Raw genomic sequence first — 26,236 nt, 5'->3', positions numbered from 1 at the left:
TTAGTAAATTTTTAATATTAAAGGTAAGTATTAAAGAGAGATACAGGATCATTCATGTGTACATAGTGTGGGCAAGTATTGTGGGCAATAATTATATGTACATTGTATGGCCTATGTCCGAGAGTTCATGAGTTCGATCCCAGGCCGGCCGAAGACTCACCGTGCAGAAAATGGTGACTGATACACGTTAAATGTGTCGAGTCGCAAAGTCCGCCATGCTCCCATAACAAATCAATACCTCTGGGGGTACTGAATTGGAGATTGATCGTTCTGATTCAGGTCAAAATTACGTTATTAAATTGTTTATAATTTTGAGAATATAAAGCGTTCTTAATGAAAGAAAAAAAAAGTTTTGAAGTTTGCAACATTACTGCCTTAATCCTGAATATCACTGTAATTTAATAGTTTGCAAACTAGATACAAGGCATTAAAAAAGAAAAAAAACAACCTCGATATACAAACTAGTTTTTTGTTGGTTAAGGTTTAAGCAATTATCTTAATCATTGAGACTTTTGTTTAACTATATTTTAAGTGTTTGTTTATTCAAGCTGGGAATATTATCATTTTTTAGATCTCATACCGTGATGCCTAATTCCAAAGGTGTTTTGCGGTAAAGTCTGTCAGATATATTTATTAACAAGTTTGCCTGATGGCCCTGACATTTCCAATTTTGATGCCCACAGCGATTGGAAAACAGGAAATCATCGAGAAGATCCCATCAAAAGTCGTCAAACAAAAATTTCCAAGGTCAGGTGGCGAATCATTGTCTTTTCACAATTACAATGAGATTGTTGAAAAAAGGGGGAGACTCTTTAAAATCCACTTCTGTTTGATTAGGTCAATGCATTATTTCACAGCTTGGTTTTGTTTTGTTTTTTACCCCCTCAGGGAAAGTGAACGCGACCATGTTCTCTAAAACCTTCTGGATAAAGTGCACCTCCCATCTCACAAGCTTGAATGTCAACAATTAGGTGAAATCTTCTTGGAAAAAAAATCAAATTGCCGTTGTTTGATCAGTTGAAATTAAAGCAATTTTTTTTTAACTTTTTTCCTTGGCGAAAGAAAGAAATCTAAAAAAAAAATTACTGACATTTTTTTTTTCAAACCTGTTTTTGTTTAAGAAAAAAAAATCTTTGAGGTCTTTGTGAGTTGGAATAAAGAACATAATTATATGTTTGAACACCTGGATGTTGTAAATCTATTATTTTATTAGTTGAAATTGAAAAGCTTTTTTGAAGGTCGATTTTTAATGTCGTTATTCCATACTAAGTCCGCCTGATCTGGACCACATCTTTGTAACATATTTTTATAAAATGCATGGATTATTTTAATTTTTTGTGCCGTTGTATTTATAAGAAACGTCGTTTCTGCGTTATAAAAAGTAATAAGCTTTAAAAAAGAACACAAATTCTCTATGAAGCATTTGTAAAATTTTAAAGCATTAGTGCTTTGAAATGTTTTTTTAAATAATTAAAAATATTAAATTTAAAAATGAAATTTTTTAATATTATTTTGACTAATTGTAATAGAATACTCTAAACTGAGCTGTTTGTGGAGCGCCATCTGGCGACATTATTAGCAGTTGAATTGTTAGGTTGCGTCTCTAAGAATAGTAAATGTTCTATTTCATTTTATGAATTGTGTTTTGTCTCTTTTATTATGTTATGCGTGTATTTATTTGTGTCAGTTATATGCATTCTATTTTATGAGTGTTTAATGAGAGCTAATCGGAATATCAGTTTATATCACGAACATTTACATTGTGAAACCTAAAGAAAATTTCTAGTTTTGTACAGTTACACGCTTTAGTTTATATCTTTATCATTATTTAACATTAGCTTTTCGTACAATTTAAACAGCATATCTTTATTTTTTAAATTTATGATGAGAACACTTCATGCAATTATTTTAATTAGTTTTTGAGATAGGTTGTTTAAAAAATTAAAGAAAACAAGCTCAAAATTATCACCAAGAAATAAATCTAATTTCGATATCAAATAGAAGAAAACAATTTTCTTTCTTTCTAGTTGAAATAAGAGCATAATTTTTTTTGTCATTTAATAAAGAATTGAAATCCTGTATTTTTTCAAACAATGTAAATTTCACCCAGTGGTCGGAAATAGGCGAAACAACTGTAATCGCTTTTTTCTGTAATTTGTGCGCTACTTTTTAAAAGAAGTAGTAGTAAGTAGTGCGATATAAAAAAAACAGTAGTTTGTAGCGATTCCTGACAAACTACTGTTAACATTAGTTAAATAAAGAAACAACGATCAAAAGCTAAAAATTTTCGAATCTCATCAGTGCAAATCCATCGCGGGCCTCGCATAGTATGCAATGAGAATGCCTCTGTGGCCGAGCGCTACTAAGTTCTACATCTGAAGCTCGGAAAAAAATAGTGCGAAATCACTAGAGTTGTTCCTGAAAAATCCAATTTTAAATATCTAAACTACTAAAAAGTACTTAAAACTACCTTTTTTGAAATTCGATTTCGCAAGATCTATAAAATATGTTTATGTGTCTGATTTCGAAACTTAAAATATCGTCTTCATTAATTAATTAACATATTTGCGGTCACCCCCACCAAATTATTAAGATTGAATCCCAAAACGTGAAGATCCGATCATTGAATAAAAAGCTATTCAGGGTGGTCCAGGTTTTTTTTTCGCACTGTACTTTATTTCTTGGAGGATATAAAAAAGTATTGATCACTTAAACCACAAATATTTGATATTTCCCTAGCATTTGTCGAGAAAATCATAGAATTTAAAAGTTAAAAGAACAAATTCGTAAATAGTGCTTCAGAATTAAAAAAAAAATTTCATGCAAACAGGAATAAGACTTCTTAATATAATATTTAGCAAAGCCAATTTTTTATTCAAAATATTGGTGAAAATTAAGTTCTCTAGTTAAGTTTGTCTTCTAAAAGTAGCTGTAGTTAACTACAAAGAAAATGTAGTTTTTCCGACCATTAATTTCAAGATATTTAAGATTTTAGTGTCCTGGACCCCTTTCGTCATATCACCCACATGAATATGTAACCTTTTTTTCTTGTTACCTGACAAGTGCTTTGCTACTGTGGTCTACTGTTTTTCTATAATATACAGTACAATGATGAAAGAAAAAATTTATCCTTGATTTCGATGAATTTCAAAACTTTGATTGGCTGTGGGAGTTAAGGTTTTGTGTGATTATGCTAAATGCAGCTCTTAATTTCTAGGACTGAATAACTCAAAAAAATACTTTGCTTATTATAGACCAATTAAATACGTTTGATATTTTTTTATGAAAGTTGATAAGGGAAGAAAAAATATATGAAATGAAACTCAATTTCAGGAAACTATTTTTTTTTAAATGGCAATTAAAATAACTTTGAAGCAGAAAAGATAATTTTTTTTCTTTTCGTTTTTCTGGAATAAAGGCATTACTTATTCTTTGTGTTAAAAAATGTAAGTGCTACCGCTGTTTTTTTCATGTTCACTTTTACATTTCATTTTTTTTTACCATTGAAAATAAAACGCACCGACTTAGAAACTTGAGCAAAGTAGGATTTAGAAATTTAGCATTACGAAAATGTGTTGTAAAATGTACAAGGAGTACGATAGAATAAAAAAAAAAAATTTAAATCTGATTATTTGTTTGAGAATCAGTAAAAGTTTTAGCTGGTAGTAAAAAAATACCATGCGGGTCAATCAAAAGCTCTCAAAAACGCAGCTATCTAATTGACATTTGACGTACTAATAGCGTACTTTTTATTCATGAACTTAAAACTAGTTTGTTTTTCGAAATTCTAAGTTCACAAAAGACATTGCAATTTTCAGTGCTTTTTTTCACAAATTTTTCTACATTTTTTTCTGCTCTACATGATAAATTATTATTATTTTATTGTTATGGTAATATGTATTTGTCTTTCCAGAGGATTTTTTGTACTCATCCTTGAGTAGATATAGAAAGTATCAACAAAAAAATATGTAAATAAAAAAAAGAGAGAGAGAGTCGATGTTGAGATATATAATCCTCATTATTTAGATTTTATTTTTTAAAGTAAAAACATCTTGATACCAGAAATAGAAAAAATATTCCCGATAAAAAAAAAATCTGGTTATGAATTGAGTCACATGGTCTGTGCTTTCCAAACTTTACATTTTGTTCAAAGCCCAGTTGAAAGTTTTCAAAGCGGGGAAATATCTTTACAATCAACATAGTTGCAAAAATGTTCTTACATAAAATTATAATAATTATATGTTTTATTATTAAGGATCCTAGAATTTTTTTAAAAAAGAACAACTTTAAAAAAGAACTATAAAAAATAAGTAATAATCACGGTGTTGGTGAGCAGGGCTAGCAGGTTTCAGCATCCTAATTTATTTTTAAAAAAAAATAGATTTCTTGAAATATTAATTTATAAAAGATAAATTTTAGACTACATCAAGAACCATAAGAACGTTGAATAACACTGGAGAGCCCATTATGTGTTGCATTTATACAAATACTTGATCTTGCCTCATTCGGGTGCTCAATTCTGAATTTAATTTTGTTCCTAAAGTTACAGATTTTTTAAAACGACGTTTTCACCCTATTATATTTTTTTTCGAAACGTAGAAGTTTTAAAACGTTATATACAGGGTGTCCCAAAACGTCGTTTACAAACTTAACATGCTGGTCTGTCATATCTTGATGAACAATATTTACATAGGAACTTGTGTCCGAAAATTAAAACTGCGACCGCTAGAGGGCGATAATTGCACGAAAACGGGAGAGTGGGAAAAACAATCATTTCAGGCGTGGACGTTGAAGGAGAAAGATGAATGAGTTTAGTAACGCAGAAATGGTCGACATACATTACGTATACGGCGCCGCTGATGGAAATGGACGAGCCGCGGCATGGACGTACCTTGAGTGCTTCCCAAACAGACGCCAGCCAAGTCATGTTTTGTTTGGACGATTTCACCGCAGATTATGTGAATCAGGTGCTTTCGTAGCAAGTAGCCACATCGGTCGAGAACGTGCTACACGCACACCTGTCGTAGAGGAAACCGTGCTACAGGAGTATGCCATCAACCAGCAAGGAAGTCTCCGAGAAGCCGAACGTGCCTTGGGTGTAGCTCGTTCCACCATAATGCGCATACTGCACGATGACATGCAACACTCTTATCACTTCCAAAAAGTACAGGCATTGTGCGCTGACGATTATCCCAAACGCATTGCATTCTCACTCTGGTATTTGCAACAACGGGTCGCACAGCCAGATTTTCCATCATGGATTTTGTTTTCTGATGAATCCTGCCTTACACGGGATGGTGTCGTGAACCTGTACAACATGCACGTATGGGCGCATGAAAACCCAAGATGTACACGTGCCCATGCACATCAACAACGTTTCAGCATAAACGTTTGGGCTGGTATTATCGGTGACGTGTTGATTGGCCCTTACCTTCTACCTGAACGCCTCGACGGAAATACCTATCGCATTTTTTTAGAAAGAGTTTTGCCGAATCTGATAGATGACGTTCCAGCCGCTACACGCCGAAACATCTGGTTTCAGCATGATGGAGCGCCTGCCCACTTTAGCTATGCTGTTCGAGAATACCTCGATAGGATTTATCCTAATCACTGGATCGGTAGAGGCGGACCAGTCCCATCGCCGCCGCGATCCCCCGACCTGACTCCCCTGGATTTCTACCTATGGGGACACATGAAGTCCATAGTGTACGAGACACCTGTAACATCGGACATGGATCTTATCGCCAGGATTGCGGAAGCGGCAGCACGTGTCCGTGACACTCCTGGCCAATTTGAACGGGTTCATGAATCCATGCGCCGACGCTGTGAAACGTGCATTGTGACGAATGGAAGGAATTTTGAGCATTTGCTGTGATGTAATGCTGTTTTATAATAAAAATCATATTAACACCGCTATCGATATAATTTTTTTTCTCCTCATCCAAACCTGCACTTATCGCCCTCTAGCGGTCTCAGTTTTAATTTTCGGACACAACTTCCTATGTAAATCTTGTTCATCATGATATGACAGACCAGCATGTTAAGTTTGTAAACGACCTTTTGGGACACCCTGTATAACAGAGGGTCGCGTAAATATTACGACAAACTTCCACGCAATTAAGGGCATATCATCAGGATTAAATATGCATAGGAATCCATGGTTCGAATTTTTCATAGCATTCCCTATTATGACCTGTTCAGAAGCATATGAAGAAGCAGATCACATACGGGAAGCACCACTAACGGCGGATATGAAAGTATTTCCGAGCATGAGTTCCAGAACAATTTCAATGCCCTAACTACCTTAGAAGTTTGTTGCAGCATATAAGAGACCCCCTGTTATATATAACGTTTTTTAACTTGTATATTTCTAGAAAAAGAGACTAAAAATGTCATTTGAAAAAAATTGTAGGTTAGAAACAAAAGTGAAAAAACAGTAGAAAAAACCGTTTGTTGATTTGAAATCAGCAATTCAAAAGTAGCTAAGATTTGTTTAAAAAAAATCTCGAACAACAGAAGGAAAAAAAATTGCACTTCGGAGTCATGAGAGGACTTTCATTCGTATGAATGCATATTATTAAAAGAAAGTTCAGTTGAAATCGAAAACCTCAGTCATACGTTCAATGTGATTTTAAAACATATCCGAAAGCTCAATCATGAAACAAAAATACGAGCACATTCAGAATATAAAAAAAATGACTTAGTCTTGCAAAAGGTCATCTTGTTAGAAAACATCAATTATACTTGCACTTTCTTTTTTTCAAACTTATTTCTTTTGACAACAGAAACACTCATAAAGCGATGTTCTTCAACTTATAAAGAAGCTGTTTTTTTTATAACCCCTTTTCTTACAAGCGACATAAAAAAAAATGTTCTTTAGATAAACTGAGGTGAACTAAAACAAGTTTTATGGGCACTTTGGGTCATTAAAATATCGGTTTTGGAAATTTTTATTGCGAAAGAGCACAGCCTTGTCCGAGTTGTTGTTTTTTTTTAACACATATATATGAGTGTTTTAATGAAGTGCTTATTAATATTCTAGGAATAACGGCAACAATGCAATTCTTATCGAGGCATTTATTTTGAAAGGATGAAATAAAAACCTTATGCATTCTTGGAAGATGTTAAACAAATTTCTTGAGGGGCCATACGAAACCTAGGTCAATAGATTGAGTTGCAGTTGTCTCTCCTTATATCGAACCTCCTTATTCCGTGCACTCGGTTACATTTGTATGACATCTGAAAAATATTTATATATATAATAACAGGGCTACATCCTTGTTATCATTGTTGTATTCAGCTTTAATAATCCAGTCATAAGCCATAATAAGTTCTAAAAAGGTTTATTTAAAGGTAGGCTGGTGGTTATGACAGTTCACATCCCCACTCCACAAGGGAGGGGGTGTGGACAAAACTCCGGATGGTTCCGGCAGATCTTTTATGGATCACGTTATTCAGCAAGAGACATGCGTAAACCATCGGTCTCGCATTAAATACTAATAGAAAATGAGTAAAAAGGCTCAGTCTTGTAACCTTACGCATTAAGGAAAATCATTTAATGCTTCCTAATATGGAAGTAAAAGAGGGAGAAGATTCTAAAAATGAAAAAAGTTCTATGAAATTTTTTATGTGGGAATTTTTAAATATACTTAGAAAAACGGATAGAAAATATGATGAGTTATTCAACTCAAAAACACAGAATAACCAGAAACTATATCTAACTTAATATTAAAATACTACTAAAGTTTCGATACAAAGATACTTTCGTAACAACTAAAACTTAGATGGAGAAGGTTTCTATTTTAATTCTAGCATAAAACACACGTGGACACAGCTACATGTTTGAAAATTTAACTCAACTTAGTGTGCGAAAATGAACTTTAAACTATACTGTTACGACGGTTAATGCTTTTTTAAAAGAATTAACTTGTTACCCTCATATCACTGATTTTCATGAATATTTTTGCTCTTGTTAAAAAAAATTCTAAAAATATAATTTTTAGAATTTTTGAACAAAAACTCGAATAGCCCCCTCATCATAATTTTGGTGCAAAAAGAATTTTAAAAAAATGTTTAAGTCCTTTTTCAGTTAGTACTTTTCATAAAAAATTATCATGAAAATCTGTGACATGACGGCAATGGCCTTGGGTCCATTTGCTTGGAGTGAGCCACAAATCACTTTTTTCATATATTTTATTGTAAGTCTTGCTTAACCAGGCTTTCATGTTCTTTTTTTTTGCAGATTTTACATATTTATATTAAATGTTATCGACTATACTTGCTAGGATATTATTTTTTAAGATACTACTTTATGTTTAAAAATCAGAAATCGCAGAATTTTGATAATCATGTTTCCTTTATAAAATAATATGTAGTGGTGGTTAAAGAGTGTAGTCCCTGTTTGCATGTAAGATTTTCTAAGATTTATTTTTAATACAATTGTGGCATGTAGGAGAGGACATTAAAAATTAAAAGCATTATTTTTTTATTTATGAAATTATACAATTACACTAAAAAAAAAATTTTATGAGCAACTCACTTTACAGTTTAAATAATTTTAATTGAAATCGTGTGAAAACTCATGTGATAGAACAAATAACTATGAAAATCCGGAGTTGAAACATCACTCTTCAAAATTTGCAAATGCCTGTTTCCTTCGTATGCGTCTCTAGGAGAAGTGTGTTGTTTTGAAAAGTCCATAAGGCTGCATTTTTTATACACACCTATACTTAAAGATTATGAATTAGAACGTGGAAAAAAATCGTTTATTTACTAATTTGGTTATAAAAAAATAATTCATTTAAAGGCTTTGATGGCCTGGTTGGTAAGGAACTGGGCCCATAAAGAGGTCGAGGGTTCGATCCCGACCAGCCGAAGACTCCCTGTGTAATAAATGGTGACTGACGCACGTTAAAACTGTCGAGTCGCGAAGTCCTCCATGTTCCCATAACAAATCAATACCTCTGGGGGTACTGTTCCAGGAGTTTCCTTGTCTTCTGGATTGGATTCAAAATCAAAAGGTTACAGAGTTGAACATTAGAAGTCGTAAACCCAAAATTGGGTTAGCTGCTCAACCACGGTTATAAAATAAAATAATTCTTTTAAAAATGTATGTTTTTTTAAGAAGAAATATCATTGAGTTTTTTGACAAAATGAGAAATTAAAATTTATATTTGGTGAAATCGTTTTAACGATGTTTAAAAACGAGCTATAAAAGCATAAGTAAACAAACACTTGATGGTGTAAATAACGCATTTATTTATTGAAATAATGCATTTGTTTATGCGCTGCAGATGCTTCACACCAAATTATTATTATATACTATCTTATGCCTGCTTTGTATGACATTCTTTGTGCTTTTGCAAATTATTTTAACTTTATTCTTTTTAGTCTTCATTTTAGCCCACTTGTATTAAAATTAAGTTTTGGGAGATTTTTACGGACTCGGATCAATTTAGTGATTCTTATTTTTTCTTTTCCAGGATAAAGCTTGAAAATGAACTCCTCAAAATAGGAGCCATTTCAATGTTCTTCCCAAGTTTAAACAACTAAACGAGGAATTTCGAACTTTTTAAATCACTGTGCATAATCGTCACAGTAGCTATTAAAGGATGAAACTTTTCAGGCACTAGACGATGAAATGGTTTTAAAACATATAAATTCTTCATCACTATTCATATAAATTCTTCATCACTATTCATATAAATTCTTCATCATATAAATTATAAGACTCGCGACATCCTTTATAAAAGTACTCTTTATTTTTAATATCGTTACAATGATGACTAGTTTTTATTTTATAACCGTCGTTGAACAGCAGGCACAATTTTTGGGTTTACGACTACTATTATTCAACTCCGTAGCCTTGTAACTTTTCGCCCAATTCAGAAGACAAGGGAACTTTTGGATAAAATATTGGAAGAAATTTGTCTTCGAGGAGGACTTTTTGGTGCAAATTTGCGTTACATGAAGAGGAAAAACACGAAAATCTCCCACGTTTAATCTGGCGGCAAGAAGACTCTAACCCATGATCCGTCTACCACTGAGGATATTTTTTTTAAGTCAGCACTGTGGTCGGCGCAAGCTTGATGCGGAATTCGTATTGATCAGACATCGCTGGGATTCGAACCCGATTCACCTCATTGGAAGGCGAACGCTCTATCCCCTGAGCCATCAAGGCTCAAGACTAATTTTTTCTAAACAAATGTACTGAATCTTGATCGTTGGCTTATTCCTAAAAGGAATTAATTGTTACTGAAATGATTAACTATTAAAAAAAAATTACTAGTAATTGCTAATATAAATGAAATCCTATTACCCACTATCAAAATGGGCCTTGGTTTGGATTAGATGGCTTCCACACACTTTTCAACTCTGTTCAAGAGCAATAGTAAACAGTGAACATGCGTTGTCATTGCATGCGTTGCTATGGCGACCGCTGCTGTTTTTCTCTATATTTTCACCAGCAGGCATTTTTAATGCATTTGCATAATAATAATTTAAAGTAATTAGTGGGTTTCGACCCCTGCTCGCTAACGCTCGCCAACCCCCGAAAATTGCCACGCAATCTTATATGGTTTGCTTCGCAAACATAGCTCTCTTCACTCGCTACTAACTTAGGTACATTGCGAATGCACAAAATTCTAAAAATTCAAAACAATTATTCAAATCCATATAACAACTTTTTTTTTAAAAAAAAATTGCATATTTTTAGTAAATACTAAGTCATTAAAATAAATTTGAAATCAACAGTTAAATCTTGAATGACAGCACGTCGTCTACGCATTCTTTCACCATAGCTGTCATCAATGCTCTCTTCCAATCTTCGAGCACGCTTCTTTTGATTATACTTCAAAAGCGTAACAGCACGACTGAGACTCATTTTTCAATGAATAACTAATAACAATAATAAAACAAATTAATTCGTGATATAAATCAAAATCGTCAAATAAATTAGTAATATATAAATTCGTGAAAAAGGCGCTTTCGACAAAATACTAAAATAGAGATCTATCGACAAAGACTACTCACTTCTGCCTAGCTCAATAGTATGAGATTGCCGCAGCTGATAGTGTGAATTTCGGAAGAGATCACATTTGGTGAGAATGCTCTCTCTGGTTATTTCAGTTTCCGTTTTTAAAAGTGCTATATGTTGGGCCACCTCAGATTTGGCATGTGACATTTTCAGCTGCAATCATTGGTCGATTTTCTAGCGTTGCCATTCGATGAGGCCTTTTTTCGTCGCCGTGTAAGAGAAATATATATATAGATGTTATATTCTTTTTATTATTAACGTATAATGACTGGCTTGACGGTGATTTCAGTATAAATATGAATACTGAAGGAGGAAAAGTATTTTGTGAAACACGTACATAGGCAAGATATGAAAATCAATCCGACGACAAACATCCATGGAGACAGTTTATGCAACCCATGATTTGAAATGTTTAACGGAGTCCATCCAGAAAGAAAAAGCATTTGACCCATGTGTAACCAGTGATCATCATGAGGCTATCACAGCTTTTATTTAATATTTAAAAATAATACAGTCAAGAGCATGCAGGTCCACGTATGTAGTAGGTATAGCGAAATTTATTTCAAATTGATTTTGTCCCATCAAAAAACAAAACAAAAAATCAGATATTTTTCACTTCAGCCAAAAGTGTTATAATTCGTATCTATTTCAGTTCCAGAAACGATTATCAACCTCATTGTATAGCGTAGCATGAAGCTCAACGACTTTAACTGTAATCAATTAGAATTTACTTGCACTTCGTTTTCATATATTTTTAATTGAGTGCATCCCTTTCTGTACAAAGGTCAGATACACGAGTAAAAGAGGCCAAGTTTGAATGAACACAATTTATAAAAACAAAAACAAAAAATTAGGGGATGAAAGCTAAGACACCTGTCCTTTTCGGAATCGCTCAACTCTAACCGAAAATTTAATTGTTCTATTTCTCCAACATTGCTTTCGGTTTTATTTTCGGTGTTTGATCTTTCTATTTACATTTCTGTGTCAAAGAAAATATACATAAATGGAATGCATATAAATATAGGTGGTATCTATATCTAAGTTTTAGTTTAAGAAAACTTGTGGTGTATCTATAGCTTTGCTCATGGAATTGGTAAGTCATAAATGTGGTTTTTAACCCTTCATTTTTCACCATAATATAAATTAATTGCTTTCCAGAGCAATTATTTTATTTTAAAATAGTGGGACCTTGATAACTCAAAAAATTTTCCATCCGAATATCCGGAATTTTTTTTTCTTCTCTACACACAGGATAAATTTAATCTTAGGATAAATTTATTTCAATTAGAAATAAATTTATTTGTTTACAGTAGAAACTTTGATTATCCAAATAACTCTATTAACCAACGCCGGTTCTGCAAAAGGAATTTTTTTTTTCTTTTAGTGCGCAGGTTTATTATATTGTTTACTTACTTGTTTCATTATTGATTTATTTATTTAAACGGCTATAAATTTATTTGCATGCAGTTAATCCTTGATTATCCGAATATCTTTCATTCCAGTAGCTCTGTTAGCCGAAATCAATTCCGGAATGTTTTGTTTTTCTTTTAGGGCATATGAATTTTTTTATATTTTTTTTTTCGTTTCTGGAAAGCATTTTTTTTTAAACTAACGTGCTTATTTTATTCTTTTAATTATTTGTTTTATTATTTATTTATTTATTTTAGCGGCTATAAATTTATTTGCATGCAGTTAATCCTTGTTATCCGAATATCTTTCATTCCAGTAGCTCTGTTATCCAAAATCAATTCCAGAATGTTTTGTTTTTCTTTTAGGGCATATTAATTTTTTTTTAATTTTTTTTTCGTTTCTGGAAAGCATTTTTTTTAAAACTAACGTGCTTATTTTATTCTTTTAATTATTTGTTTTATTATTTATTTATTTATTTTAGCGGCTATAAATTTATTTGCATGCAGTTAATCCTCGATTATCCGAATATCTTTCATTCCAGTAGCTCTGTTAACCGAAATCAATTCCAGAATGTTTTGTTTTTCTTTTAGGGCATATTAATTTTTTTATATATTTTTTTCGATTCTAGAAAGCATTTTTTTTAACTCACATGCTTATTTTATTGTTTTAATTATTTGTTTTATTATTTATTTACTTATTTTAACGGCTATAACTTTATTTGCATACAGTTAATCCTCGATTATCCGATTTTCGAAGTCAGAAAAAGCATATTTGTTCTACAGTCCTTGGACATATATTAAGCGCACTCATAAGATTCTATGTAAAATCTTAATTATCAGGTGATACTCTATACAGCTTTATTGTTTTTACGTGACTGTTTGCACTTGTTTACGTTACTGGTTTGCACTTGTTTACGTTACTGTATCAATGGGTTAAATGTGACTATATATTATATATATTTGACGATTGGATAAATTAGACGATTTATTAAATAAATATAGAATATTTATTATATCAGGTATTATATAACTCGTAGTATATTATAACAATTATATCAAATTAATAGACGCAGTGTAGTTTTTTAATAATTGCATGTTTTGCACGAGTTTATAGGTAATGCTTTTATATTTAAACATACATGTAACGGGTTTTTATTCAGGAGAATTTTTATATACTTTCTATTTGTATCTATTTTTAGCGTATTGCATGTTACGTATGATACCAATTGATACAGGAACGTAAACAAGTACAATCCGAGTAAAAACACTAAAGCGGTATAGTATCGCCTGATAATTATAATTTTACATAGAATCTTATAGTGCGTCTTATAATATGGCCAGAAACTGTATTTCTTGACCAGGCATTCCTTTTTCTTTTTTAATGTCGACATTTAGAAGACTCTAAGCTGGGCATCAGGAAATATCACATTCACTCTATGGATCTTTTCAATACAGTTAAAGAAATAAAATGTATTGTACTGCATATGCAGCCATTCAGATTTATTCTACCTGTTATCAATGCGTAAGTAAAAATTTACCCAACTAAGACAACACCTCCTAGAAAAGAGAAGGCCTCAGTACGGGCTACCATAAACAAGAAATTTGATTCTTTAGTAGTCCAAATGTAATGACATATTTAGCTCCCCCCCCCTTTGAACAACTTAGTAGCCCGAGCGTCGTGACATCTTTCTTATTTTTCGCCCACTGCGCAGTTTAGGTTCGTTGCGTCGAATTACTAAATAGATCCGTGCTGAGGCCTTCTTTCTTCCAGGAGGTGGTTCTAAGCCCGTTGTGGGACAGGTGGGTCTAGGAAATTGAGACTCTGCAATTTCGGAACCAAATGCATCATGGCATATAGTCAGTATTGCACCAAAGAAAATAAATTCTTTTTTATTATCTCAGATGCGATCTTACAGTCCCTGGCCACATTATTAGACGCACTATAAGATTCTAAGTAAAATTATAATGATCAGGTGATAACTATACAGCTGCATTGTTTTTACTCGGATGAAACCGGTTTGCACTTGTTTACGCTCCTGTATCAATGGGTTAACATTGTAATGCAATACGTTAGAAATAAATACAAGTGGGGAGTATATTAAAAATCTCCCGATTAAAAACCCATTAAATGTATGTTTAAATGTAAAAGTATTGTCTATAAACTCGTGCAAATCATGTCATTATTAAAAAACTACAGTAAGTCTAATTATTTGATCTAAACATTATAGTATAATAATATAATGCCTGATATAATAAATATTCTATATTTACATAATATATCGTCTGATTTATCCTATCCCTCAAATTTATATTATATATCGTATCATTGAACTAATTGATACACAAACGCGAGCAAGTGCAAACCGGTTTCAGTCAAATGAAAACAATAAAGCTGTATAGTATCACCTGATAATTACAATTTTACGTAGAATCGTATCGTGCGTGTAATAATTTGGCCAGGGTCTGTATACCCATCAGCAACAGCCGGTGATCGACCTGCCGTACTTTATCCTGTCAGTACAGTACCTAACACACCGTATCCTCACAGCATCAATGTGAAATTTTAATTCCTTTCACAGAACACTTCCTTGATTATAAAATCAACAGCTATTTTACTTTTAATTGCATGGATATTATTTGATTTATTTTTCCAAGATAAATTGGAAAATGTTCTTTTCTTCTTATAATTTTCATAATCAATAATCTGATAAGTCAATGTGTATTTTTTAAGGCCATTGGTGTCAGCATTTTTTATGCCTTGACCAGATTCGCCTCCTGCTCAAGTAACTATGCATCGACCAGCGGTTACTGGAACTCCAGAGGTTCTTATCATTCCTCCCTAACCAAAGGTCAGCCAGTGACATCTAATCAGTACAATACAAATAGTTATGGTCCTCCACCACTGGGACCACAGATTCCTCAACCCCTCGGTTCGAAATCTGTCTCGACTGGATTTCAACCCATAAATGGTAGGCCGGACAACAGCTACATCAATCAGTTGCCTACAGAAAGACCTTCCTGTGCGAGGAAACGAGACTATTGTCTTGCTGACCACGATTATCCCATGTAAGTAGGCATTTTTTAATTTGTCTTTCACTTTAGAGAACTTACTCTTAGATAGATACGGAAGAAGAATGTTCAATTTGTCTTTCTTTTTCGCACTTTAGAGAATTTACTGTTAGACAGATACGGAAGAAGAATGTTCAATTTGTCTTTCTTTTTCGCACTTTAGAGAATTTACTGTTAGACAGATACGGAAGAAGAATGTTCAATTTGTCTTTCTTTTTCGCACTTTAGAGAACTTACTCTTAGATAGATACGGAAGAAGAATGTTAAATTTGTCTTTCTTTTTTGCACTTTAGAGAACTTACTCCTAGATAGATAAAGAAGAACAATTTTCAATTTGTCTTTCGTTTTTGCACTTTAGAGAACTTACTCTTAGATAGATATGGAAGAAGAATGTTAAATATGTTTCATCGTATTTAATTTAAATTTCTATGGTACCACAGTTGACTGGTCGTAAGGACACGATTCTCAGTAGAGTACCGAAACCAAGCATCACTTGCTAAGGTCAATAAGCTGGTGGGTGACCACTTTGATTAGCCTACATAAGGACCGAGGGTGCACGGTATCGGTCCTCGTTAAACTTTTTCATCATAAAGTGCTAGACTTCGCGCTGAGGTCGTCGGGCTACCAAATCAGGAAGCCATCCCCTCTGCAGATATCTACGTATCTTTACGTTATGATGGCGTGATTTGCTCTACAAAGACTAAGCTACAAGCAAGCTGTTTATAGCTGTCAAATGTTGTTTTATGTTTAAGCCTACCTTAGAACTAAAAACTTGGAATGCGAATTTGAAGAAATGCATGGATGAAATTTAGAAATGAATTGCGGGATCTTACAAATATTGATTCATAAAATAAATAAATTATTTTATTGGTTTTTATTTAACATTATGTTTGTCCAATTGCTCGGGTTCCATAAGAAACTAGATAAATTGTCGCTATTTTGAAATTATAAATTATGTTTATTTTAACAATACAATTTAGTTAAAAAGAAGTAACATTATCGATAGAAGTTCAATAATTTTTTTCCTTTTAATATTATTATTATTGTTGTTGTTGTTAATTTACGTCGCACTAGAGCTGCACAATGGGCTATTGGCGACGGTCTGGGAAACATCCTGGAGGATGTTCCGAAGACATACCATCACAATTTTGATCCTCTGCGGAGGGGATGGCACCCCCGCTTCGGTAGCCCGACGACCTGCGCGCGAAGTCGAGCACTTTACGGTAGCACAGTTTAACGAGGACCTATACAATATTATTATTAAATATAATAATAATAAGCTGTATTCCTTATTGCTGAATTGGACATAATATGAAAAAAACACAACTACTTCGATTTAGTAGGAACAACATATGACGCAAAACTAAACGAATGGAATTTAGTTGTCGTTTATTTAGTTATTGTTATTAGTAGTTGTTGTTATTCGTTTTAGTTGTTGTTGTTTATTTAGTTGCATTTAGTTTCAATAACTTTTCTTTATAATGCAATAAAATCTGGCGAGCAGCTATTTAAACGATCGAACACTTCGTTTGTTTATTTGTGGCTTGAAGTTAGGCTCGCAGAAAATGCCGTTCATGGTATAAATTTAGTAGGAACAACACAACCTGTGACGTAGGCTATAGTATACCCAATTCATCAAAATCTATAATTTACCACATTTTTTTGCTCACTGAACCCCAGCTTTCCGTAGAGCAAAATATCTTGAATCGTATGCCACAGCTTTTTAAGAGATAGTCTACGTATCCATTGTAAATGTTTGTTTTGATTTTGTGGTCAGAGTTGAAAAGTTATTCCACTACGTTCTCTTTTTTAACTTACGGATATTTGCAAAATCTCTTATTTTCACTTACGTAAGTTTGATATTTTTTCACTGGTGCATTTCACCTAAATGACGCATGCACACGGATGCTAACGCAAATTTGCGAAATATCCCTAATAATAACTGTTACCAAACTCTACATTAGTCAAAAATAAATTTCAGTCTTTATCTCACTTTACAAAAGAGCTTTTTAAAGTATAGATTCAAACTCTTTGAAAAAAGACGGATTCTGTGTTATTTTCAGGGAAATGGTGAAATCGGTGGTGCAACGCTATCAGGGAGATGTGCACCGGATGTATTCAGAGATGCAACCTTTGCCCGTAGATGTTGCTGGTGGAAACGTCAGCTACAGGTACAATTTTCCATCTGAAAGAGGAGCCTGGGCCTGCGAGACTGATATATTCACCATGAGGATAGGATGGGCCCGAAACTGGGCCGGTCGGTGGAAAGTTGTCCTCAACACTGATCAGTTCCCACAAGCAGTTAGACTAGAGCACTGCAAGTAAGCGCCATTCTTTTATTTTACTTATTTTGTATCGTGTTAAGCAGTAGAGACGAGGGGGAGATTTCCGTATCGAGATCTGCGGCAGAATAATCGCCAAGTCTTTGCAACTTCTGGGCAGCGACCCGAAAGGAAAAAAAAACAGAAAGGGACCAACTCGAAAGGTATAACTCGTAGCCACCTCCGGGTTAACATTAACTTTTTTTGGTGAAAATTGCAAGTTTAAGATCTGTTTGGCACCTTGGCGTCAGTAGTTGGCGCGACAGATCACGATATGGAAATATCCCCGAGAAGAGAGGAGAACTGAACATGCTAAGTAAAATTTCGAAAACAATATAATTGAATTAAAGCTGTGTTATATGGTACAGGGCTAAATTAGCGGTGACCGCCGGCCGCAGGGACACTAACAATTTGAGATTGAAAAATTGTCTGTTGATCGGTGCTTTTTTATCCGAAAATGCACTCCATGTACAATGAGCCTGAAAAAAAACGGGCCACCCTGAATATCTTTTAATCTAAGGATCGGATCCCCACGTTCTAGAACTCATTCTTAATGGTTCGAGGGGGTGACCTCAAATATGCTAATTAATCAGTGCAGACGATATTTTAAGTTACGAAACCAGACAAAAGAAACAAAACAAATATTTTTTTCAACAGTTTCGGATGCCTGACCCCAAAATATAGGGGGTCGCCGCAATCTGAGATCTGATTATTAGTTCAAAAATTATTCTGGGTGGTCTGGTTTTTTTTTTTCCGCATTGTACATTATATTTTATGATATTCTGAAAATTTCGTTATTTCACACTTTTTTCTTAAAACTTTTCATCATTTTATGTATGAACCTTATAATGTTAATTATATTTTGAGATATGCATCAAAAGAAAATATTATTAACATCAACAGTTTTTTTTGTTTTGTTTAAAGTTCTCATTATTTGAAAAGGGGCCACTGCTGAAACTAATACAACTGACTAATATCACAATTTTCTAATTTTCTAATTCCTATATTGACGGCTGCTGGCGTAAAGTACCTTAAATTCCTTTTTTTCCCAGTTTTTATTCGTTTTATGTATTATTATTATTTCTTTTTTTTTAAGAAAGATGATTTTAAATGAAGCTCAAAATAATGACAGACTTTTAAATATTTATATATATTTAAAAAACACCATTAGACAAATTATAATAAGTCATACACAAAATTTAAAAAAAAATAGACAGTTAATTTTTTTTAATTACTAATGCTTGAAGTGTAACCCATTGTTTTACGCCAAGTCTGCCAGCAATTTAAATTTTTCTAGTTTCCGTCGCCCATTTTCTAGTTTCTGTCGATTTCCAAATACTGCAAAAATACATTCTTCAAAAACTCGCAGTGTTTTTCATCACAAACAGTGTCTTTGACATAATCCTATTAAAGGAAAAACGGAGTAAGGTCAGGAATCTTGGTGGCTATGTGAAAGAAATGTGAAAGCAGTGGTGAGGGCGGGGATAAGGGGGGTGCCCCTAAGTAGTAAATGTTGTTGAAAGAGCCGTGGAGACTCAGGGGATAGAGCACTCGCCTCCCAATGAGGTAAACCTGGTTCAAATCCCTGTGATGGCTGGTTAATTCGAATTCCGCACCTAGCTCGCACAGCCCACAGTGCTGACCTTAAAATATCTTCAGTGGTAGACGGATTATGTGTTAGAGTCTCCTTGCCGTCAGGCTAAACTATTAATTTCTGCGGTTTGTCGAGTGAATATTATAATTGTGCCCCATTGTGAGCCTCCTAATTTATGTATAATTATTTCCTTTGGTATGGTATTTCTTTTTGTATGGAGGTTTTAGTGGTTTTCTTCTCCATATAACGTAATGGTATGGAGGTATTCGTGGTTTTCTTCTTCATGGGTTAGTTCTATCAGAAGGTCCTCCGCGAAGGCAAATTTCCAGGATTTTCCTTGTCTCCTGGATTGGGTTCAAAATTACAAGGATACGGGGTTGAACAATAGCAGTCATAAAACCAAAACATTTAGGTCGGCAGTTTAATGGCGGTTACAATATGTGTAAACTAGAGGATAAACATGGCTCAGGGGATAGAACGTTTGTCTTCCAATGAGGTGGAGCTGGGTTCGAATCCCAGCAAATGGCTGGTTGATGCGATTTCCGAAACCGGATAGCACCGACCACAGTGCTAACTTAAAATATCCTCAGTGGTAGTAGACGGATTATGGTCTCGAGTCCTTTTGCTGTCAAACTTACCGTGGCAGGCTTTCGTATTTTTCCTCTCCATGTAACGGAAATGCGGGTTAGTTCTATCAAAAAATCCTCCTCGACGGCAAATTTCTCCCAATACTTGATCCAGGATTTCCCTTTTCTTCTGGATTGGGTTCAAAATGACAAGGATACGGAGTTGAATATTAGTAGTCATAAACCCGAACATTGGGTCTGCTTTTCAACAACGGTTATAAAATGTTGTTATGATAATGTGTGACTTTTGTTTTAGGTACGAAAACCGGTCTTGCCAAATGATGCCTCCTTGTGTGAGATCTTCTTGCCTACAACGGTACACAGCAGTGCAACTTCTGAGTACGGATCCTCAGGCTCCTGACCAAAGTCCGACCGTGGACACGTTTCTTCTTCCCGGGGGATGCTCTTGTTATATTGACTTCCTATGATCTTCTTGACCACAACTTTAAAAAAAAAGTTCCTATCCGAGGTCCCGAACATGATCCTTCATCGCGATTTGGAATGTCAATTTATTGTTGCCAGTCAAATCGTTATTCTCATTTGCTTGTAGTGTAATTAAAACGTAGGTGTGATGCATACGCAGACAAAATAGTTCCTGATATTGAGATAAATTTTCAAATTATGAACAAAAAATAATTAAACAGAGTACAGTCCCTGTTCAAATCATTAATAAGATTCTGTGTAAAATCTTAATTATCGCGTGATACCCTATACAGCTTTATTGTTTTTATGTGAATGTTTGCACTTGTTTACGTTAGTGTATCCATGGGTTGAATTTGACGATAGATAATATAAATTCGACGGTAGGATACATTAGACGATATATTATATGAATATAGAATATTTATTATATCAGGTATTATATTGGTATATTATAATAATGAGACCAAATAATTACACACACTTTAGTGTTTTAATAATGATACGTTTTGCACGAGTTTATAGGCAATACTTTTATATTTAAACACACATGTAATAGGTTTTTATTCGAGAGATTTTTTATATACTTCCCATTTCTATTTATTTTCAAAGCATTGCATTGCATTGTTTACCAATTGATACACGAGCATAAACAAGTGCAAACTGGTCTCTGCCGCGCAAAAACAATAATGGCGTATATCATCTGATAATTAAGATTTTATATAGAATCTTATAGTGCGTCGAATAATTTGGCCAGAGACTGTAGCTATTTGAGGAAATAGAATACCAAGATTTTTTTTTTTGTTACGCTTATTAGAAACTTTTGTTTATGACTTATTATTTACTATTTATTTTATCTATGGGAGCTCGATTTGTACTTGTTACTTGACAAATCTGTCAATTATTTCCCTGTGTACAAACAGTTAAAAATCTAACTGTACAGTACCGGAAGAAAGCCCATTGGGGCAGCTGCTGGTCCAGTTGTATTAGAATACAACATAAAAAATAAATAAAATAAAACTTTGCACATTAGTGGTTTTAAATTGATATTTAAGTGAAATAAGGACCGATAATGTATTACCTTTATTTTTAAGATTATGTTAAAGTTATCAAAAAAAAGTTCATTTGTCTTTTGGGACTGTCCTTTCGTTAGTAACCATCTTTAAATTTCATTCTTAAAACTAGTACTTTTCTTTTCACTACGTTACTTTTGAAAATTGGTAATTTTTTTCGTTTCGTGATTACTTTTGAAAATAATTAATTTTTCATGTACTATTTCGTTACCAGTTTAAAATGGAAAAGTATCGTACTTTTTTTTTTTTTTTTAACAAAAACATTGAAAGAATTTTAACCTTTCTTCTCTTTCTAAAAAGCTTTGTTACCAATTCTTAGAATAAAACTTTTTTCACGCTATTCTCAAGCAAGATTGTCAATTTCCCAAAGTTTATTTTAAAATAACTTTCTAACTTTAGCTTTCTAACCTACAAGCTTCTTAACCACTTATGCTGAAAAGACATATAAAATGCGCGTCGAGATGCTTTTGTCCCAACAACGTGCCGTGCATGTCGTTGGTAATTTTGTGAGGAATTATCACAGAATAAAAAAAAGACGTTTGCTTCTTAAAAATTAAAAAATTAAAAATATTTAGAGAATCGATTGAAAAAAGTTGCATCGAACACTGTCTGCCGTTTTGGTAAGCACATTTATGAGTATCTTGACAAATCAAGTGGTTAAATACATATCTTATTCGGATTACCAACACTTCGTCAAATACTTTGTTTCGTGAACTTGTTCATTTTGTTCCATTTGTGAAGAATAGTAAAAAATTGTGAAATAGTGAAAATTGACGAATTATACCAAGTTTTTCTATCTTATCTTGAGAATATATTTTTTATTTAATAATATTAATAAAGCAAATCAATTTATAAAGTAAAAATAACCGAAGCGCAAAGCAATCGTTTTGTAAAATGAGCAGTTAATTGGTAAAAAATCAAATAATTCGCGAAATTAGTTTGAAAAAAATATTTCAGCTTTCTACACATTTTAAAAGCAGTTTATGTTATTTTGAATGCATTTTCATTTTGGTTTTATGTGTTTGTAAATAAAGTCGTTACTTTTTAAGATTTCTACTTGTACTTTTTACTCAATATTTTTAACCCATTAAATAGGTTGTAACCCATAAGGGTTGTTTTTTAAAAACTTCCAAATTTTATTTTTAAGCGACAAAAAATAAATGAGGTTTTTATGTACTTTAACTTCTGTAATAAAATAGCCTATATAGGCTATACAGTTGGGGAATTTAATTATCGACAATACCAACCTTCATCTTTCAAAGGGTTCCTCAAGATTGAATCCATTTAGCTTGTCTTATATACTGGTGAATTGATGTTTAATAATCATAGTGGTAGTTACGCCACAGTACTCCCCTACCAGAATATTAACAGAGATAGAATTCAAGGAAAGCATACAACTAGCGAAAGACCGGGAGAGCTGTATTAAGTTCACCGTATTTGGAGCGCTTGTGGTGAGAACTGTATTAAGTTCACCGAGTTTTGAGAGTATAACGTGAGAGCTGTACCGTTGCGTGTGTGGTCTCTCTTGTGTTACTAGTTGCAGTCGAGTGTGTGTAGGATCCCGTTGTGTGTAAATACGACTGAGAAACAACAGCGTGAAGAGGACGATTGCGCAGTCTCAAATAGCAAATCAACTGCTCAATGGGAATCATCCATCGAAGTAAGCGTGCTCAAATCAAAGCGGGCATTGCTTTCGAGGTCAGCGGCTTCATATCGCGTCCGGGTCACCAATGTAGAGAATGTAGAAATCGATAATGCCAACCTTCATCTATCAAAAGGTACCTCTAGATTGAATCGAGTTAGCGTGTCTTAAACACTTGTGAATTGATGTTTAATAATCGTAGTGATAGTTACACCACATACACTTGAAGATTTTTAATTAATCATTCAAGTTTTAATCCCCTTGGAGTAACTGTAAGCCTTATTCAGAAACCAGCAATGTTTTTTCATAAACTTTTTAATTTCATGCAGCCTCCATTTATTTTTTCTAGATAGAGAAAGGCATAGACAACAAAAAACAAACATATTCCGACTGCTTAAAATATAAATGAATATGATAATATGAAATAAAAAGTCACAGAAGAGAAAAATGCTAACATTTTGTTATTAAAAGAGAAGTGTTTTATTTTTGATTTCCAAACTATGAAATCTAAATAAATTACATCTGCTGTGCCTGCCTCGAAAATATGTAATAGAAATGAAAAATCCACTCTCACAAGGGATTGAGCTTGCAATTGAAGGGAAAAATCTTTAAAGAATACTTGCTGCAGCATCGAAAAAAAAATTTCATTTCCAAAGCGAGTTATAAGCAAGAATATTTTATTGATAAAAAATATACTTACCTTCATTTCCTCTCTAAACTTGCTGTTGTAAATTCTTAGACATTTTCTTTGAATTATGAGTCAATCTGAATTTATGCAATAAATTTTAGCTGAAAATACTTCTTCTTGATTTAACTCTTTATAATATTTTTGTATTCAAACAAACGGCAAAATTGCTTTGATTGAAGTATCAACACTAAATTCAAATGGATTACAGCATATTTTTTGAAACATCATCAGATCGTAGAAAACGATATGTCAGTGAAGTACACGATTATCATAACGACGCCGTTCTTCTCGGTTATTGGTCCGATGAGAGGGCTCGAAAAGAGATCGAAACTGAGAGACTTCTGCAAGCTTTTGCCAATGAAGAATTGCCCTTTCAGAAACTCGACAGGTACGCATCGCTATTAGCCAAACCCGTTCAACTCACCCGGAATTTGGATGGTTTCTTGCACCACGGTGACATAATTCGCTTGAAATGGTCACACCAGAACGAAACATTGTACTTGGCGGCTTTACCTCAAAATATTGCCACAGATGGTACATTCGACGAACCTTGCTGGGTTACGGCAAGTGCAGATTCAAGAATAATGGCAAGGAATTCTGTTTACATATTCCGCAATAACAATTTTGTACCGAATCACGTTCCTTTAACATACGGAGAAATGATAATAATCTGCACTGTGGATGAAGCGGGCCATCGTTTATTGAACGGCGAGCCGAAAAATTTTACGGCATTTGCTCAAAAATCCGGTCACATGGAAGTGACTTTTGTCAAGGAATTGTCCGGAAGAGGATTGTGGAGGATATTTTGCACCCATAAAGACGATAGGCTGAAAACAGAAGGACAGTTTATACCGTGTAATACAGACATAATTATTCATCACGTGGCCAGTGGACAAAATTTAGCAGTTGAAAGAAAGACCGAAATAAAAACAGTTTTAGGATATGAGAGAGAGATATCTGTACATTCGTACATAAATCGGTACAAGAAAGATGACGAACCAAATATCTGGCGAATCGAAGCTCCTTTCATTAAACCAGAGGATTACGGCGAACCAATCGAATTACCGTGCAATAAAAAGTTATAACGCAGCTATAATTTCAATGTTTACTTGAAGCTTTTCCGTTTTTATTGAACGTTAACTATTATTGATGCCAGTGATACTGAATTAACTGTGGTATTAAATACTACGGAGTGTCTATTATACCCGATCAGTCGATTCAATAAAATTTATTTTACTGTCGCGCCGAAACAAATTTCGACCCATTCCTAAATCGATTCTGTTCACGTGACTTTTTCTAATTTATATTTTTAGGTTTGATATCCCTAGCGTCATGATTGCTGTTGGATCACTTTTTTCTTCGTATGAAAAATTAGAATGTGCTTTCTCTGAATTGAGATACCTTACACTGAGGATTTTTTAAGGTTAAGTGCCACTGCTCGGTATGAATTTTTTTTTCTTCATGTATTCTACACTCATGTTTATAAAGGTTGAATGGTTAAGGTTAATTGGATGGTTTTTATCGGTTTAATAGCGTCACTGTTATCGTACCGACACAAGAAATTGGTTTTTTAGCATTACCGCTATTGAGTCGAACTTATCCTGAACTTACAGTGGTTCTGTTGTCAAAATTCGGTTGAACAACGATTGAAATATTTAATCGAAGTGCAATTCGATTTCTTTTTTTAAAATTCAATTTATCGAGAATTATTTGACCGTAATTCGACTATATTCGACATAAATGAATAAACATGACGACGAATCTCGCCAAATCTACAACTACGACAGCAAGCTTTATCGCCCTCCCTAACATCGCCAAAACCACCGATTAACGTATACCTTTTTTACTAATATCTAATTTAATATCAGAGTTTTTTTTCCTCCATCAGGGCCGTCTTAATAGCAAGCAAAACCCCTTTAACATGCCATACTGTTTAAAATCGAACTAAAAAAAACTTCACATACATAAAATAAAGCATTTTTAAACTATGACAATTTTTTTTAAATAATTAAATGTTTAATCAAATATTTTTCCAAACCAAGAAGCTAATTAAAATAGTTAAATTAAAAAAATATGTAGGGTATAACAAATGTAAAAATTCAGAATGTATGCATTATTTCGTCGCACTAGTCAGTTATTAAAGCACTTTATGGGAGAAATGACCTTGAATTGATGTTAACTTTTAGAGAAAGCGGTTGAATTCCTTTTTGTTTGCATTTCATACAGGAATCCATGCCAAAAATCAATTTACGAGAAAGCATAAGAGAAATCTCTTAGGCATGGAACTATGATGTTACAAATCGGAGCTGGATTGTTTGTCAGCGCGGAGAATTTGGAAAGTGCGGAGAAGAAGGATGAC

General features: G+C 33.5%; 2 protein-coding genes across 2 annotated transcripts; both read left to right on the top strand.

The window, feature by feature from the left end:
- Positions 1–15,103: 15,103 nt before the first annotated feature.
- LOC107445771 (neurotrophin 1-like) lies at positions 15,104–22,533 on the top strand (the record flags this gene model as incomplete). The annotated part of the gene is made up of 3 exons (XM_043053666.3): positions 15,104–15,510; positions 17,577–17,834; positions 20,311–22,533. Coding segments are annotated over 3 exons (837 nt in total), but the record flags the coding sequence as incomplete, so codon positions are not given.
- A 1,541-nt stretch (positions 22,534–24,074) lies between these two features.
- LOC107445769 (cilia- and flagella-associated protein 161-like) lies at positions 24,075–24,962 on the top strand. Its single transcript, XM_016060244.4, has one exon. It carries the CDS (start codon positions 24,075–24,077, stop codon positions 24,960–24,962), a length of 888 nt encoding a protein of 295 aa, XP_015915730.3.
- Positions 24,963–26,236: the final 1,274 nt, after the last annotated feature.

Source organism: Parasteatoda tepidariorum, chromosome 10 (genome assembly GCF_982258835.1).
Source record: "Parasteatoda tepidariorum strain Cologne lab strain chromosome 10, Ptep-v5.0, whole genome shotgun sequence".
Taxonomy (NCBI): Eukaryota; Metazoa; Arthropoda; class Arachnida; order Araneae; family Theridiidae; genus Parasteatoda; species Parasteatoda tepidariorum.
This window is presented reverse-complemented; position numbering and strand designations above follow the sequence as displayed.